Here is an 18,207-nt window from a genome sequence, read left to right as displayed (position 1 = left end):
CTCCGTGCGCCGCCCAGAACGCGCCCTCAGGCCGGGCCGCGCGGTCTGGCCAGGCCTCTCCCGCCCAGGTGACTCCCGGAAGGGCCCAGAAGGACTGGGCTTGGGGAGCTTCGGCATCTTTCCACTGGGGGCCACACCAGGGTGCGATGGATGGTTATTCGCCTCCGTCTTTAAACTTCAGCTGAGGCAGGAAACACTCAGCTGTCACCGAGCTTCCGCAATTTACTGATGGACGGATATTGTACAGATTTAGCTTCCAGACAGCACGACCCCTTTTCTACAGCGGCCGCTCCTTGCTGATCAACACATGGTAGGACCTGGGAGAGGAAAGACGGAAACACAAAGGCCAAATGCCCTGCCCTTCCGAGGTGGCAGCTTCCGCTGGAAAACCTGCAGTCTGAGCGCCGCTTTATCTGGGGAGTGGCTGTGGCTGATAGCCTGGGAGATGGCCCCTCAGCCGGCCCTCGGGGACCGCCCTGAAAAGTTGTGGTGGGGGGGGTGTCATTATACCTATGATTTTGGCCCAGGTTTACATGCCATCAAGCACACATCTTGGTACAAGTTTGCTGCCAGTCAGGGGGAGAAGATAATCTTATTTAATGGTTCTAGTGTTTCTCTAAACATCAGAAGATGCAAGAGTTTGGGTTCACGGAGTTCCCTTGTGGCTCAGTGGTTAGCAAACCCGACTAGCCTCCACGAGGACGTGGGTTGGGTCCCTGGCCTCGCTCAGTGGGTTAAGGATCCTGCATTGCTGGTGAGCTGTGGTGTAGGTCGCAGATGAAACTGGGATCCCGATTTGCTGTGGCTGAGATGTAGGCTGGTGCCTACTGCTCTGACTGGACTCCTAGCCTGGGAAACTACAAACCGCAGGTTCCGCCCTAAAAAGACAAAAGAACCCCCCCCCCCCAAAAAAAAGAGTTTGGGTTCATAAACATTTTTACCTGAAAAGTATCTATCTGAAGGCCATGCTGCCTGTTTTCCCAGAGCCCAGAGGGTCTCATTCCTGATCTCCACCCTGAATTCCTTGGTGCCTAATGACTTCATTCTTGTAGAACCAGAAGGCAAAGGGACAGTTTTAGTTAGAATGGAAAACCTTAGAGGATATATACAATCCGTTAGAAGAGAGATAACAGGCCCCAAATGGAGTCACTTGTGCTAAGGCCACATCGTAATCTAACCAAAGCTTACCACCTAACCTTATCCCAGTTTCAATCTCTGCTAGGAATGCAAATTTAAAGTCAGTCTGGAATTTCCCCATCAGCACTATTGAGGAGATCAACCTGATAAGACCTCTTCCATTCCTTAAAAAAATGAGGTAATTTGCTCTTTGCTTGTCCCACTCTCCTTCTGCCTTTACAGGTCTTCCATTGGCACTGCTCCTCAGAGCTGGATGGGCAGCTTCCTGATTCATAAAAGTTGAATAAAGCCAATTCAATCTTTAAATTTACTCTGTTGACTTTTTTTTTTTTCTAAATAATCCTTAGGGAGTTTAGTGTAAGATAGGGAAGGAAGCTAGTGAACAAAGATCTTTAAAAACCCAGTTTAGGAGTTCACGTTGTGGCTCAGCGGAAATGAATCTGAGTAGTATCCATGAGGACGCAGGTTCGATCTCTGGCCTCGCTTGGTGGGTTAAGGATCCGGTGTTGCTGTGGCTGTGGAGTAGGTCAGCAGCTACAGTTACGAGTCGACCCCTAGCCTGGGAACCTCCATATGCTGCACCTGTGGCCCTAAAAAGGAAAAAAAAAAGTTTAATTCACATGATAACCAGAATACTGAAGGTAGGGGTCTTATTCATACTGGGTTGTTTTTTGTATTAATAGCCACACCAGGCAAGTTCCCAGGCCTGGGGTTGAACCTGAGCCACAGGTGTGACATGCATGCAGCTGCAGCCAGTGACACCAGATCTTTTAACCCACTGCACCAGGCCTGGGATCAAACCTGCACCTCTGCAATGGCCCCAGGCACTGCAGTCAGGTTTTTAACCTATGTGCTACAGCAGGAACTCCTAGCCATTTTAAAAGTATACAATTCAGTAGCATTAATTGTTTTTAAAATGTTGTGCAATCTTTACCACTATTTCCAAAACTTTTTCTTCACCCCAAACAGAAACTCCTTATTTATTAAGCAAGAACTCTCCATTCTACCCTCTCCTTAGCCTCTAGTAATGTCTAATCTACCGTTTTCATGAATTTGGTTATTCTAGGTATTTTAGATAAGAGGGTTCATACAGTATTTGTCCTTTTGTGTCTCACTTATTTTCTTTAGCATAATATTTTCAGGGGTCATCCATGTTGTGGCATGCATCAGATCTTCGTTCCCTTCTATGATTGAATAATATATAAATTTGCAGGTATACACTCAATTTTATTTATCCAGTCATCCATTAATGGACACTTGGGTTGTTTTCACCTTTTGGTTTTTGTGAATGATGCTGCAGTGAACATTGGCATACAAATATCTGAGTCCCTGCTCTCAATTCCTTGGATACATACCTTTAGTTTTCAATATTTGACCATGTGTCTAAGTATAAACGTCCTTTCAAACACCCTGAACTTTTTGAGCTTCTTGGATATGAAAAGTCTCTTATAGTATTTGGAAAGTTTTCAATCACTACAGAGTCAATATTTTTCTGCTCCTCTTTCTCCTGTCCTTCTTACTTCCATTACACAAATGCTGGTATTTCTAATGGTGTCCCACAGTTTTCTAAGGCCCTGCTCATTGTTCTTCTTTCTTGTTTTCCCTTTGCTTTTCAGATTGCATAAACTCCATCAATCTATATTTCACTTCTCTGATTCTTCCATCTTTCGGCTCACACATATTGTTGTGCCTCTCTACTGAGTAATCATCTAGTCACATCTTTGATGGTCTCTCTAGAAATCTGTTTCATTTTTTTGCAATATAGATAGGCTGAGAAATTTCAAAGTCTTCAATTTTGTTTCCTTTTCTAACATGTACCTCAAAACTCACAGCCTCGATCAATTAGCCAGTTCTAAAGCCATTTCTACAATTTTAGATGCTTGTTTGAGCAGCACCAAATTCCTGGTTCCAAAGTTGGTACCATTTTTCACCATTTAAACAGTTGTTTTAGAGTTCCCACTGTGGCGCAGTGGGTTGAAGACCTGGCACAGTGTCTGCAGTTGCTGCTGAGGCTTGGGGTTGATCCCTGGCCTGGCACAGTAGGTTAAGGAGGACCAGTGTTGCTGCAGCCATGGCATGGGTTTCAGCTGTGGCTCAGATTTGATCCCTGGCCCGGGAACTTCCATATGCCCACGCTTCCATGTGACCTGGGTGCAGTCAAAAAGAAAAGAAAAGATTGTTTCATTGGAGAAATGTTCTTCCAGGATCCTTACCACATCATTCTGAAAGTCCTATCTTTATTATTTTTGAGTCAGCTTGGGTAGTTTATGTCTTTCAAAAAATTTTTGTATTTCTCTAAGTTGAGTTTATTGGCATAAAGGTGTCCACTAGATTCCATATCACTTTTAATGTTCAAAGGACCTGTAGTGATGTCTCCTCTCTCTTTTGACACAGCAGTTTGTGTCTTTTTTCTTTTTATCCTTATGGTCTTACTCGAGTTTATCAGTTTTATTTATTTCAAACAAACTATTCTGGTTTAATTGGTTTTCTTTTTTTGGTTATTTTCTTTTAAAAATTATTTTGATTGCTTCCATTTCTTTTTCTTGCTTATTTGAATTTATTTTGCTCTTCTTTTTTTGGCCATATCCCCAGAATGCAGAACTTCCCAGGTCAGGGGGTCAAGCCTGAGCCGCAGCAGTGACCAGAGTCATAGCAGTAACAACGCAGATCCTTAACTGCTAGGGAATGCCTATTTTGCTCTTCTTCTAGCTTATTGAGCTTTAACCATTGATTTGAGGACTCTCTTTTCCAATATGAGAGTTTAATGTTGCAAATTTCCCTCTAAGAACTGCTTAGCTACATCTTACAAATTTTGATGTCATGCTTTCATTTTCACTCTGTTCAAAATATATACCTTCAAAATATATACCTTCAAAAGATATATATGTTCAAAAGATATATATAGTCTTTTTAGGGCCTCACCTGCAGCATATGGAGATTCCCAGGCTAGGGGTCGAATCAGAGCTGTAACTGCTGGCCTACGCCACAGCCACAGCAATGCAGGATGAACCGTGTCTGCAACCTACACCACAGCTCATGGCAATGCTGGCGCCTTAACCCACTCAGTGAGGCTAGGGATTGAAACTGTGTCCTCATGGATGCTAATCAGATTTGTTTCCACTGAGCCACAACAGGAACTCCCAAAATATTTTAAAATCTATTGTGTAATTTCTTCTTCATCTCCTAGATTATTTGGAAATATGTTTAGATTCCACATATATGGAGTTTTTCAGATATCTTTGTTACTATTTTCTAATTCAATTTTGCTGTGATTAGAGATCACAGTTTGTGCTACTTCAATTCTTGATCCTTGGTGGGATTACAGTATAATCATGAAATAAACTTTCACTTAGAAAATGCTAAAAATTCCTTTGTATCATTCAGCTCAAATGTCCCTTCAGAGACAATCCTGAGGCACTCTCTAAAAGCCCCCACAAATACCAATCACTAACACAATCCCTTGTTTGTCTTCATGGGGCTCCTTACTCTCAGAAATGGCCTTATTTATTTGTACTTGTTTATTGTATTCCCCCCTCCTCCCCCCAAAAAAAGACCCCAGGAAACCCCATGGGAAGACCTGCCTATTTCATTCACAGCAGTATCCCAGCATTTTGAGGACAGAGAGACAGGAAGGAATCAGTTCTAATTCTTACAGGCCACGGCAAGAAGTTCGTATGTTATTCTCAGTGCGATGTGGAGTCACTGAAGGGTAATGAGACTCTGCCTACTTTTGGAGGATGGACTGGAAGGGGGCAACAGTGGAAATGAAAACAGATCAGTCAGTGGACTGTAGCACTGTTCTAGGCAAGATGAAGATGGATTGAACCAGCATGGTGTTTGTGGATCAGAGAGACAGGTCTCGTTGATGTGGGCAATAGGGAAAGAGAGGCACCAGAAATCAATCTGTATTGAGAGACTGTCAAGGCACCGAGACAGGTGGGGAAGTTGATTTGGGAGTGTAGGAGAAAGAGGCCCTGCCCAAAGGACTTGAAGTTACACCACCTTTATAGGGTTCACCTCATTCCTTTATAATGAGGAGTCGCTACTGACCAGGGCTGGAGTCAGGATGCATAATAAGTAGTTGCTGAGATGTCTTCTTATTACAGGGTTTTCTTAGTGTGATTTAAACAGGGGCTAGCACAACACTTCAAGCATGCGGATGCTTAATAAATATTATCCTGGAGTTCCCGTTGTGGTTTGATTAAGAACCCGAACCTGAATAGTATCCAATACCAGCCTTAGTGGGCTAAGTATCCAGTGTTGCTACAAGCTGGTGGAGTAGGTCGAAGATGCAGCTTGGATTCGACCCCTAGCCTGGGAACTTCCATATGCTACAAGCGTGGCCCTAAAAAATAAAATTATCCTGCATTAATAACAATGATGTAAAACTTCTATAGGCTTAAAGGTCGATGACTTACTCACCACACACCCTGGATTTACATTCTTACAACAGAGATGAGACTCACCAAATTATTTTGACTGCTTTATAAGCTAGGGCAACATGCTGCATTACTGGATAAACAAACAGGTAGCCTACAATTAACTGCGAACTATTATTATTCCCACTATTAACCTATGCCCACCAATAACATTATACAACCTAGCCAACAAAGAAAATCTACTTCCTGGAAGTCAGCACGCTGTTTTATATTTCCTGTATCTCTTTTACCCAATAAAATTTTTCAATGATAAAAAAATTATTGGCGTTAACACTCACCCAGGAGCTCATTACTTAGTACAATGATTTTCTGATTAAGGGGAAATATGGTGTGTCTTTCTGTAGGCAGTATTTTGCAACATGTTTTGCAATTTTCTTCCCAGAAGTATGAAATTTTTAACAAAAAGATGATGAAATATATTGAATTGAAAACACTTAAAGGCAGGAACTAGCTTCTATTTTTTTCCACCATATTTTTTCTACACTTTTAAATAGAGTCTGGACTTTATCTTCATATCGTTTTATAGAACTCACATATCTGTATTTTTCTTGATTTGTGTTATTAGAGCTATAAGAGGCTTACTTTTTTTTTTAACTTTTAAAAAATACTCAATTTTGGAAAGTCTCCTCTACCTCATTTCAAACAATCTGGGAGCAAGATCTTGTTTGACTTTATCTTTGTACGTTTTTCAGTAACAAGTTCAGTATCTTGCTCATAAATATTGCTTAAATAAAGGAGAGAATGCAAACTCTTCTTTTTTGGCAGTTTTTTTATACTTGATTTAAAATGACTTCTTAAAGGTTTAAAAATAGATGTAGTGGAGTTCCTGTTGTGGCAATGAATCCAACTAATATCCATGAGGACGCAGGTTCGATCCCTGGCCTCACTCAGTGGGTTAAGGGTCTGGTGTTGCTGTGAGCTGTAGTGCAGGTTGCAGACTCAGCTTGGATCTGGTGTTGCTGTGGCTGTGGTATAGGCTGGCAGCTATAACTCCAATTTGACCCCTAGCCTGGGAACTTCCATATGCCATAGATGCAGCCTTAAAAAAAAAAAAAAAAAAAGGAAGTAGCTGTGCTCCACAAAGTTATTTCTTACTTACACTAACAGGAACCAGTAGGAACAACACCCCAGACAGTGAAACAAACAAAAAAAAACAATAGAAGAAAAAGAAAGAAGCATGGTCTATATTACACTCACTTAAGACAAAAATAGGGAAGCTCATATTTTATTCAGTGAAAATGTTACGTATTTTGTGCTGCAGATATTCAGCTTCATGTTATAAAAAAATATTACTTATATAATAGGAGCCAAAGTACAAATCCTGTCTCTGCGGCTTGCTGAGATCTTAGTCCAACTACCAACCCTGCCAAGTCTGTCAAAGGTGATAAAACATCTACCCCACGAGGAGTTGTTTAGTTGAACAAAATGAGGCTGAATCAGCACGTGACTGACATACCAAGCACTCAGCCTGGCTTCTTCATTATTAACAGCTTTTGAGTTAGTACCTCAGTGACTCAGTCAAGGCATAACAGAGGCACTCAGACTGGATGCAGGGTTTTGAGTCTTCTTCACAGTTGCTACTAGCCAGCCATTGCAATACCTAGACCTCAGGTATTCTTGTCTCACTGGTGCCAACTAAAAATTGGCACTGGCCATCTGTCTCTCCTAGGATTGTTAGTAGCCACTGCAGCTGCTGACCTTCAACACATACTGAAAGCATGGAGATCAGAAATGTGCTCTGGGAAAAACTGGCAGAACAACTTTCAGATAGCTATTTTCAGGGGATTTTATGAACCCAAATTTTTACATCTCCTGTCTAGAAAAGCCGTAAAGTCATTAACCATGGTATTTGTTCCTGATGACTAGCAGCAAACGTCTGCCAAAACGTGTGCTTGATTGCACGTACCCCCTTCACTAAAATCATATACACTGACCTTCCCCCTACCTCTTCAAAGCAGTTCCTCAGAGGTCCCTGAAACGCTGTTTCCCAGACTTTATAGTCATTTTGCCCCAAATAAAACTTAACTCCCAACCTTTACATTGCACAACTTTTTTTCAGGCCATAGTGTATACAACTGGCCCAGCGCAAGCTAGTGCTTCAGCGTCCAGGTGATCTTATTCTGCACTCCACCTGGAGGTCAGAGACAGCCCTGCTTCTAAGGACCAGACGTTGTGACAGCACAGGCCAGGGACTCCTACACACAGCGTTTTCAGTGCCTGCCTGGTGCAGCGCAAGAGAAACGCTGCACATTCAGAGCCGGGGTCGGGGCACGACCTCTCGAAATAGCCCAGCCCCAACCAACTGAAAACAAAGCCAGATCACGCCGCTACGAGGTGGACATGGGGAGGCACGTGCTGCCTCCCTCGCGGAGCCGGCTCCCGGTGTGCCCCGCGGCAAGCGGCGCAGCGGACTGACAGCACGACAGGGGCGGTGCCGCAGCCGTAAAGCAGCGTCCCAGATCACGTAGATCGGCGCCCTTGCGGCTTTTCCGGCGCGGGTTATGGGCGGCCCGGTGCAGGGCGGTGGGCCCCGGGCCCTGGACCTGCTGCGAGCCCTGCCCAGAGTGAGTCTGGCCAACCTGAAGCCGAATCCGGGCTCCAGGAAACCGGTAAGGCCGCGGACGTCGGCGCGGTTGCGGGGTCCTGAGGGTTGTGAGTCCATAGGCTCTGGGGGGAGGGAGGGGCTGCCGGGCCCCAGGTCTCCTTGAGTGACGTGGGAAAACTCCTGACCACGTGGTTTCAGTTCTCTGCAAGGTTCGGGTTTAAGAGCATAATTATTTTACTATCGAGGAGCGAAATCGCAGGAGTTAAAAACGACTGTCTCGTTAAGACGGGTTTTAATGAAGTTTTTTCCATTGTGTCTTTATCTTTATAGGAAAGATACTATGTTCGATGTTTCTTCTGTAAATCACTGAGCTGTTAGTGGACGTACTGTCACTTTAAGAACTCCTTGATTTCGTGAAGTGACAGGAAATTAAGTTAAATAAAATACTATATATGGGTAACAGTGGCATATTTACAATTAATTTAAAAATAAATGCACTTGAATATTACATAAATTTTGCTAGTCGTGGATGTTTAATTCTAGAATTTTCTTCAATTCCCGCCTGTCATAGAATCCTTTTTCTCATCTCATTCTTGGAACTTTGCCTTTGAAACACAACTTGGTTGCAAGAATCAGCTACATCTTCAGAGGCAAAGCTGTTAGTGTTGAGTATTTGGATTTCAGGGCAGCTAGGATGGTGTCTGGAACCTTGTAAATTTGGCTATTGCTAGCTGGTGGATGAATGAAGGGCATAACCAAAAGATACAGCACAAAGGTGAAATATGATTTAAACAGATGCGCGTGTGGATCATAGAACATTCTTCTTTCCTTGTAGGAAAGACGACCAAGAGGTCGGAGAAGAGGCAGAAAATGTGGCAGAGGCCACAAGGGAGAACGGCAGAGAGGAACCCGGCCCCGATTGGGCTTTGAGGGAGGCCAGACTCCATTCTACCTTCGAATCCCAAAATATGGCTTTAATGAAGGACATAGGTAACTTTGCTTTGCTTCTCAACCTGAAAATCTCTAATTCTTACTGAGAATCACCTAAAAATAGCTTGGTAGAAATTTAAATCCACTTGAAGCAAACTTGCTCCTGTTGCTGTGACCCACTTTTGGTAATGAAACTTAGCCTGATTTAGTAGGGAAAAAAAAGCCAGACTTTGCACTCAGACCTGCCAAATGGAGATACTTATAGAGCCTGCTCTTGAGGTTGTTTAGCACAACAATATATGTAAAAATCTGGTCCACTATCATCACCCAATACATGATAACTACCATTACTTTGAGTTCTTTTTTTTTTTTTGTCCTTTCTAGGGCCGCTCCCATGGCATGTGGATGTTCCCAGGCTAGGGGTCAAATTGGAGCCGTAGCTGCCAGCCAGAGCCACAGCAACTCGGGATCCGAGCCGCATTTGTGACCTACACCACAGCTCATGGCAATGCCGGATCCTCAACCCACTGAGCAAGGACAGGGATCGAACCCGAAACCCCATGGTTCCTAGTCGGATTCGTCAACCACTGAGCCACGACGGGAACTCCCCGAGCCTTGTCTTTGACCTACACCACAGCTTATGGCAACGCTGGATCCTTGACACACTGATCAAGCCTAGGGATCAAATCTGTGTCCTCATGGATACTAGTTAGGTTTATTACCCTTGAGCTGACGGGAACTCCCTGAATTCCTTTAGTGAATAATTCAGATAGTGTGTTAAATTTTTCAGTATTTGTTTAATTGTGTGAGTGAAGTAAATGCTTAGGCCAGTAATTTTTAAGGAAACAAAGTAAGTACTTAATGGTTTTGTTTTGTTGCCAAAATTCAAGGAGTATTACATGTTTATAGTATACTCAGGAGTTTCATTAAACCATCTAAATTGAGGGCAGAAAACATAGGACAAAGCCTTGGATCTCACAGGAAGATAAGTCTGACTGCGTTTTCACCTTTCTTGTTCTGCAGCTTCCGACACCAGTATCAGCCTTTGAGTCTCAATAGACTGCAGTATCTTATTGACTTGGGTCGAGTTGATCCTACACAACCTATTGACTTAACCCAGCTTGTCAATGGCAGGGGTGTGACCATCCAGCCATCTAAGAGGGATTATGGTGTCCAGCTGGTAGAGGAGGTAAGTCTGGATTCAAGTTTTTGGAATTACATAGAAGCCTATTTCTGATTTCCATTCAGTCTACATGCTGCTGCCTTTATTTTGATCCCTTTTGAGTTGTGATAACCATTATGTGGTGGCGCTTTTGCTCTGCTCTGTTGTGGTTTTAGAAAGCTGCTGGCTCTCTCCGGTGGGACAGTGGCGGGCCATTCCCTGGTCCTGGAATGCTCTTCTCTGTGTCTGTTCTGCTTGCTCTCTCCCTCCCTTTGACCGCCATTCAGATGTCATCCCAATAGGAAGATCTTTCTGACATCCTTTATAAAGCAGCCATAAGCAGCAGCCTTACTATGCCCAGGGGGCTTTTCTTTGAACATATGAACACCTGCTACTTATGAATGAGTAATGCATTTACTTTTCATTGCTTTCCTCACAGCAATATCCGTTCTTTGAGAGCAGGTGCTGTATTTTCAGTATTAGAACTATTGGCCATGATGATCACTTAATATTTATGGAAGAAAGGAACGTTCTTTTTATTTTATTTATTTATTTTTTTGAAGGGCTGCATTTGCAGCATATGGAGCTGTCCAGGCTAGGGGTCACATTGGAGCTGTAGCTCCCGGCCTATACCATAGCCACAGCAACACCAGAATGTCTGTAACCTACACCACAGCTCATGGCAACACTGGATCTTTTAACCTATTGAGCGAGGCGGGATCAAACCCACATCCTCATGGATACTAGTAGTCAGGTTCTTAACCTGCTAAGCCACCATGGGAACTCCCTCAAATCCAGTTCTAATTGTACTGAAGAGTTTTCTATTCATAGAAAATGGCCAGGAGTTTTATAAGCAAGTGAACTTGTACATTGTTAAGGAGTTGGTAGCGTAATATAAGGAAGTGTGTGTAACTTCGTGCCCACTAGAGGGAAGCCTATGTTTACAGGAAAAGAGCAGATTCCTTCAGAAGAGTAAACTTATGGATAAAACCTTTCCAAATAAAATGATTTGGGAATTCCTGCTGTGGCACAATGGGATCAGCAGTGTCTCTGCAGTGCCAGGACGCAGGTTTGATTGCCTGCCCAGCACAGTGGGTTAAAGGATCTGGCATTGCTGCGGCTGTGGCCTGGAGTATCTGCAGCTTGGATCTGGTTCATTTCCAGGGAACTCCATATGCCTTGGGTCAGCCAAAAAAAAAAAAAATTATTTGAAGAGAGAATACCAAGTACACAATTAAGCTCCAGTATTCTGCTTCAGTGTCTAAGGCATAGGTTAACATATGGAAAAACCCATGACCTCACCAGATATTAAACTGCACACCCATCAGCTTTCAGGCAAGTGTCTATTAAACTAGCAAAACTCATTCTGAAATCCACACTGGGGCGGTGGTTGAATAAGTATTACACATCATTTATAGCTCTGTAAATTGGTTGACCTTTTCTGGATTTCAGGTTTGTAGTAAGTAGTGGATAATAAAACTGTTTTATCTCTCAGCATAAAATTACCAATTTTGGAAAATATGTTCTCAAAACAACAGAATAAGACATTCCTAAAAATACTCCTGATGCTGAGAATATAGAAACTAACTCCAGTGCCCGATGATAGGGAATTGGTTAAAGAGCCTGCGAAAACGGACAGTGGCAATCTAGAATAATACAAGGGAGTTCCCGTTGCTGCAAGCTGTGGTGTAGGTCGAAGGTGTGGCTTGGATCTGATGTGGCTGTGGCGTAGGCTGGCAGCTACAGCTCTAATTAGACTCCTAGCCTGGGAACCTCCATATGCCCCAGGTGTGGCCCTAAAAAGCAAAATAAATAAATAAATAATAAATAAAATAATATGACAAGACCTTAGTTTATTGAGTTCAAGGCATTGATTATAAAATGCCTGCCGGTATCATAGATGGGAAAATGTGAGAAAATGTGTCTTAGAATTGGTGGAATATTTTGAAATTGGGAGCCAGCTTGTTTCAGCCACACTAAAATAGCAAAAAAAATTTTTTATCACTACCAAAAAACCGGTTGTGCCACTGCCTTTCTATTTTTGTCAGAATCTCTTGAAATTAAAGTAAAATATTGTATGTTCTAACTAAAGTGATCAAAGCCAGGACTTTAAAAAGTTCAGTAGGTTTTTATTGTTACCCTCTCTGCCTCTTTCCCTGGAGGGACTGAGCTGCCCAAGTTCAGCTGTTTCGTCTTGTGCTAGTCCTTGCCCGCTTGTCCCCTTCTTTCACCGTCTGTCCCTTGGCCTCTCGCCTTCTTATGGATCAGGAAGGTGAGTTTGTATCTATAGCACACGCATAATGTTACGGTTAGGAACGCAGGTGCTGCACCAGACTCCTTGGCTTTGCGATCTCGGGCAAGTTGCTTCACCTCTCTGTTCTTCAGTGTCTGTGATGGTGTAGCATTGATTCTGTCAGTTGAGGGTTGTTTGAGGATTAAACAGTCTAATAAAGTGGTGGGAATGGGTGCTTGTGTTGGTGTCTGCCGAATACATAAAATCTATTAATCACCCCTGCTCAGGGAGTGAATATTGGTAAAACACGTTGGCCTCAGTGTGGAAGAATTTGGTGTTTGATAGGACCTGGAAGCAGAGGTATTTAAGGGAGGAACAGCTGTTACATTGGGGGCGCCCTGGAGGAGAAAAGAAGCCTGCCCTCCAAGCCAGGTGCTCACAGACCTTGTTTTGATGGGTGACAGGGTGCCGACACCTTTAAGGCGAAAGTCAATATTGAAGTACAGATGGCTTCAGAGCTGGCCATCGCTGCAATCGAGAAGAATGGGGGTGTTGTCACAACGGCCTTCTACGACCCGAGAAGCTTGGGTAAGCTTGTCCTCTCTGGGTCCCGAGCTGACAGCCACACGAGGGTTTAAATGCTCTCACAGCTCTTGGACTTGCTGTTCAGACACCTTGGTTTTCTGCTGTGGGATTTTGTTAGCAGTGTGGCTGGTGGGGCTGTCTTCTAACATGAAGTCATGTTAGCCAGTATGTCATAAAAAGGTGTTGGGTTAAAAAAAAAGCCCACCAAATATGGGGTTTAAATATAACATTCTTCATGCTTAGAAATTCACCAGTTGTTGATAACCCAGGAGTAACTTTGACTTTTAAGAGCAGATGTTTGAAAATCAAGTGTTTCTGTTTGCTTACTTAAGACTATTTAATAAAAAAAAAATTTTTAGAATTAAGTTCTTCTCAGAAATATTAAAAATTAATAATTAAAAGAACATCATTATTAAAAGAAAACTGTTATGTATATAGCCAATATTTGCATCTCTCTCTTTTTTTAAAAGATTTTTATTTTTTTCCATTATAGCTGGTTTACAGTGTTCTGTCAGTTTTCTCTGCACAGCAAGGTGACCCAGTCACACATACATACAAACATTCTTTTTTTCTTACATTATCATGCTCCATCATAAGTGACTAGATATAGTTCCCAGTGCTATACAGCATGCATCTCTCTTTTTTAATTTAAAATTTTTTTTAGAAATTCTGTGCAAACCTGTTCCGTTCTTTCTCCGGGGACAACCCATCCCGAAGCGCATGCTCCCCCCCGAGGCGCTGGTACCGTACTACACTGATGCAAAGAACCGCGGGTACCTGGCGGATCCTGCCCGATTTCCTGAAGCAAGGCTTGAGCTCGCCAGGAAGTACGGTTATGTTTTGCCTGATATCACTAAAGACGAACTCTTCAAAATGCTCCGTACTCGAAAGGATCCAAGGCAGATTTTCTTTGGTCTTGCTCCCGGATGGGTGGTGAATATGGCAGATAAGAAAATTCTAAAACCTACAGATGAGAATCTCCTCAAGTACTACAGCTCGTGAGCTCCTTCCAAGAGAGATTGTCAGAGCACTGGGGAGTGGCCGGAACACACGTCTTTCCCGTGGCATGTGCTTAACTGTAATTCTGCAGAGGTTGGTGTGTTTGGTATAATCCTGTCTCTCTCTTTTTTTAACCTAAATTAAAATAAATGTACGGTACTCGAGGAACTGGATCTGTGTGCCTTCTGTCTCAAAGGTACAAGCTTCCTGGTACTCTGCCCAAGGAAGGTTGGAACTCTTAGAATGTTTCTGGCTGAGTTTCCCATCTTCCCATCCGGATCTTGTCATACCTGATGCAGCTCAGGGAGCGTGGGCAGGTGGGATTGCGGGGCAGGCCGCAGGGTCCAGCTGGGGAGCCTTGTAATCAGCAGCCACGAGGAAGCTCTGCCACCCAGTGTCCAGACGTCAGGCCTTCACCTCGGGATGATGGTGATGTGGGACGTGAATGTAAGACCAGGACTGGTCGGTAGCTTCTCAGTAGTTCAGAATTTGCTAGCAGAGTTGAAGGAAGAATCCCACGTGAATTCAGTTTCTCAGTTGTGATGGAATAGGCAAAAATGATCAAGCCATTAACGTTTTTTCTTGAAGGGGGCAATGTTCTAATTCTAACTGATAGAATTTCTCTTACTTCTTAGACTTTGGAAACATTTGTCTTTCAGTCATTTTAAATGATTTTGAAAAAATGTTCAATTATTACATAAGCCATAAAAGCAGTTGGTCATGTGAAAATTAAACTCATTTAACAGAAAAGGTTCAGCAGTCAGTAAGGTCCTTGGTTTTGCAGAAGTCTATTGTATGTGAGCCATACAAAAGCTTAATTTATCTTGATGAAATTAAATGTCAGATAATTGATGATAATTCTTCTGTAGTAGAAATAAAATGATTCCTCCTTGTTTATTAAAATTTTAAACGCTAAACATTGTTTTGTACTTCAAATATTGCTGAGCTAAGGTCCAGTTTATTATGTAATTTATGGACCAAGAGATACTTGGTTTTTAACCAGGATTATTTAGTTTAGCTTGTTATTAAACCATTTCTTAGTACCTAGAACTTGAAAAGAATCACTACCAGGGCCCACTGAGGGACAGTCAAGCCTGGAGCTTGAAGTCTGAGACCCTGTAGGCATTGGAGCTGCCGCACCAGTCCTGGGCTGAATACCTCAGATTCCTTATCTCAGCGTTACTGTTTAAGCCTCAGCTTTTTGGGTTTTTCTGATACTGCTTGTTTGTTTTTGCTGAATGCATCGAGCCTAATCCCAACCAATACGTAATTTAAAAAAAAAAAATCTAGAATCCATTCTGTATTTAGGATGAACAAGCAATTCCAAGTTCTAATTAAAATTTTATACTAAGTATTAATATTTTCATTCAGGACATACCCTGTCATTCTGCATCATTGGATATCATCCATTTTTTTTAATGTCCTATTTACCAAGGTGTTTACCAAAATAAGATATGGTACACTGCAATACTTTGTCATTATTAATAGTCATTAAAATCGAAAGTTTTGGAGTTCCCGTCGTGGCGCAGTGGTTAATGAACCTGACTAGGAACCATGAGGTTGTGGGCTTGGTCCTTGCCCTTGCTCAGTGGGTTAACGATCCGGCGTTGTTGTGAGCTGTGGGTAGGTTGCAGACGTGGCTCGGATCCCGCGTTGCTGTGGCTCTGGCGTAGGCTAGTGGCTACAGCTCCGATTAGACCCCTAGCCTGGGAACCTCCATATAACACGGGAGCAGCCCAAAGAAACAGGAAAAAGACAAAAAAAAAAGAAAATCGAAAGTTTTGAAAGTAAAAAAAAGTATCACTCCCAGGGCCATCATCTTCAATGATAGTCGCCTATGAATTTCAGAGGATAGGCAACAATTTAAAAACACACTTTTATTTTTCAGACACCAAGTGACAGAGCTGGGGTGTTAATATTAGTTTTGGCCCCAAGTCACAGTGACTTGAATGAGGTTGGTTTTTTTTTTTTTGTCTTTTTGCCATTTCTAGGGCCGCTCCCGCGGCATATGGAGGGTCCCAGGCTAGGGGTCGAATGGGAGCTGTAGCCGCCAGCCTGTGCCAGAGGCACAGCAGCGGGATCTGAGCTGAGTCTCTGACCCACACCACAATTCACAGCAACGCCGGATCCTTAACCCACTGAGCGAGGCCAGGGATGGAACCCACAACCTCATGGTTCCTAGTCGGATTCGCTAACCACTGCGCGATGATGGGAACTCCTGAGATTCTTTTTCTTATTCTGACTGCTGCCTTGCATTCTCCAAGCCTGTCCCAGCTTTTCCCATCCCCAGAGTGAGATATGTTTCCTGATCTGAGAAGGGTCCAGGAGGAGCCAGCTTTTCCTATGACGGAGGGAACCTAAGTGTCTATTCCCTAGGCCAGGGGTTGGGTACTGCCCTCCTGCACAGGGGCTAAAGGCTTTCCTCCGCAGCTGGTGTAAATGCTGTGTGATGGGTGGATCAGAGTGAATATGCTGGACCACCAGCAGGGGGATTGCCCAAACTTCAGCCCTGAGGTTAATTGACTTAGACCAGATAAACATCTGAAAAAGCGCAGGATTCTGTATTTCTGTGCTTAACCCTACATGCACCATTCTGGGATGCTGGGTTCAGTGAGTTATAAAACTAAGTTGGCTGATGCATCAGTCTCAGTGAGCACGGTGTTTATGAAGGAGAGATGATAAAACTCTGGGTGGAAAGCATCTTTTTTTTTTTTTTTAAAAATAAGTTGGAAGTTCCCGAGCAGGAATTGAACCCTTGCCATAACATTGACCAGAGCCACTGCCGGATCCTTAACCTGATGTGCCACAATGGAACTCCTCTGGAAACCATCTCCTTTTTCTGTATCTGCCTTTTCTAAACATTTTGGCCGTAAAACTGTTGCAGTCTTCCTATCTTAGGTATTTAAAAAGTTACATTTGAGTACTGTTTATGGAAGAAGAGAGATGGTAGGTTACAAAGAAAAAATACCAGAGTACAAAAAAATGTGTTTTTATGGAGTTACTCTGGTGGCTCATTGGAAACGAATCTGCCTAATATCCATGAGGATGCAGGTTGGATCCCTGGCCTCTATCAGTGGGTTAAGGATCTGGTGTTGCCATGATCTGTGGTGTAGGTTACAGATGTGGCTCAGATCCTGTGTTGCTTTGGCTGTGGCAAAAGCCAGTGGCCACAGCTCCAATTTTACGCCTAACCTGGGAACCTCAGTATGCTGTGGATGCAGCCCTAAAAAGCCAAAAAAAAAAAAAAGTGTTTTTATTGACCATCATAACGACTCACTAAGTCAGGAGCAGAATACATTTTCATTTTTTAAAATCATGGGGATGGGAGTTCCCGTTGTGGCACAGTGGAAGCAAATCCAACTAGGATCCATGAGGACTCAGGTTCGATCGGTGGATCGGGAATCCGGTGTTGCTGTGAGCTGTGGTGTAGTTTGCAGATGTGCGTAAGTCGTGCATTGCTGTGGCTGTGGTGTAGGCTGGCAGCTGTGGCTCTGATTTGACCCCTAGCCTGGAACCTCCATATGCTGGGGATACAGCCCTAAAAAACAAACAAAAAATAGAATCATGGGGACAAGTTGTCCCAGTCTATCTTTATAACAGTAGTCCATGCTTGTTTTGGAATTATGTAATACGGAAGTCTTAAAAACTAAAGCCTGAATTCTCGTACTGTTGCCCATCCTGACCTATATCCCAGAGATAGCTAAACCACTGTTCAATTTGCGGTCTTTTTTTTTTTTTTAAATCAAAAAGGCTGCAAGTATACAGAAATTATCGCAACACTGTAGATCAACTATACTTCAATAAAACTTTAAAAATTTGGGAGAGGAGTTCACATCGTGGTGCAGTGGAAACGAACCTGACTAGCATCCATGAGGACACAGGTTTGATCCCTGGCCTCACTCAGTGGGTTGAGGATCTGGCGCTGCCATGAGCTGTGGTGTAGGTCGCAGATGCGGCTCAGATCTGGTGTTGCTGTGGCTGTGGTGTAGGCTGGCAGCTGCAGCTCTGATTGGACCCCTAGCCTGGGAACCTCCATATGCCTCGGGTGTGGCCCTAAAAAGCAAACATAAATAAACAAATAATAAAAAATTTCTTTAAAAAATGGAGGGAAAAAGGCTGCAAGTGAAGGCAATGACTTACTCATTACATCTAATATTTCAAAGATACTTTCCACTCT

The 18,207-nt window shown here is 43.1% G+C and overlaps 1 protein-coding gene across 1 annotated transcript; it reads left to right on the top strand.

Moving 5' to 3' along the window:
• The first annotated feature begins 32 nt into the window (after positions 1–32).
• On the top strand, positions 33–14,194 carry MRPL15 (mitochondrial ribosomal protein L15). The gene is made up of 6 exons (XM_047783917.1): positions 33–310; positions 7,636–8,185; positions 8,957–9,111; positions 10,075–10,240; positions 12,911–13,034; positions 13,696–14,194. The coding sequence occupies exons 2-6, from the start codon at positions 8,078–8,080 to the stop codon at positions 14,031–14,033; spliced, it is 891 nt and encodes a 296-aa protein (XP_047639873.1). The 5' UTR covers positions 33–310; positions 7,636–8,077; the 3' UTR covers positions 14,034–14,194.
• The last annotated feature ends 4,013 nt before the right edge of the window (positions 14,195–18,207 follow it).

The sequence above is a fragment of the Phacochoerus africanus genome, chromosome 6 (assembly GCF_016906955.1).
Source record: "Phacochoerus africanus isolate WHEZ1 chromosome 6, ROS_Pafr_v1, whole genome shotgun sequence".
NCBI lineage: Eukaryota > Metazoa > Chordata > Mammalia > Artiodactyla > Suidae > Phacochoerus > Phacochoerus africanus.
Note: the sequence above shows the minus strand (reverse complement) of the source record. Positions and strands in the feature narration are given on the sequence as shown.

What these genes read in the sequence shown, in the direction of transcription:
- MRPL15 (XM_047783917.1), top strand. Translation starts at nt 8,078, where the DNA reads ATGGGCGGCCCGGTGCAGGGCGGTGGGCCCCGGGCCCTGGACCTGCTG. An exon ending in GGCTTTAATGAAGGACATAG is followed by an intron (nt 9,112 to 10,074) that starts GTAACTTTGCTT and finishes CTTGTTCTGCAG; the next exon opens with CTTCCGACACCAGTATCAGC. An exon ending in GTGTCCAGCTGGTAGAGGAG is followed by an intron (nt 10,241 to 12,910) that starts GTAAGTCTGGAT and finishes GATGGGTGACAG; the next exon opens with GGTGCCGACACCTTTAAGGC.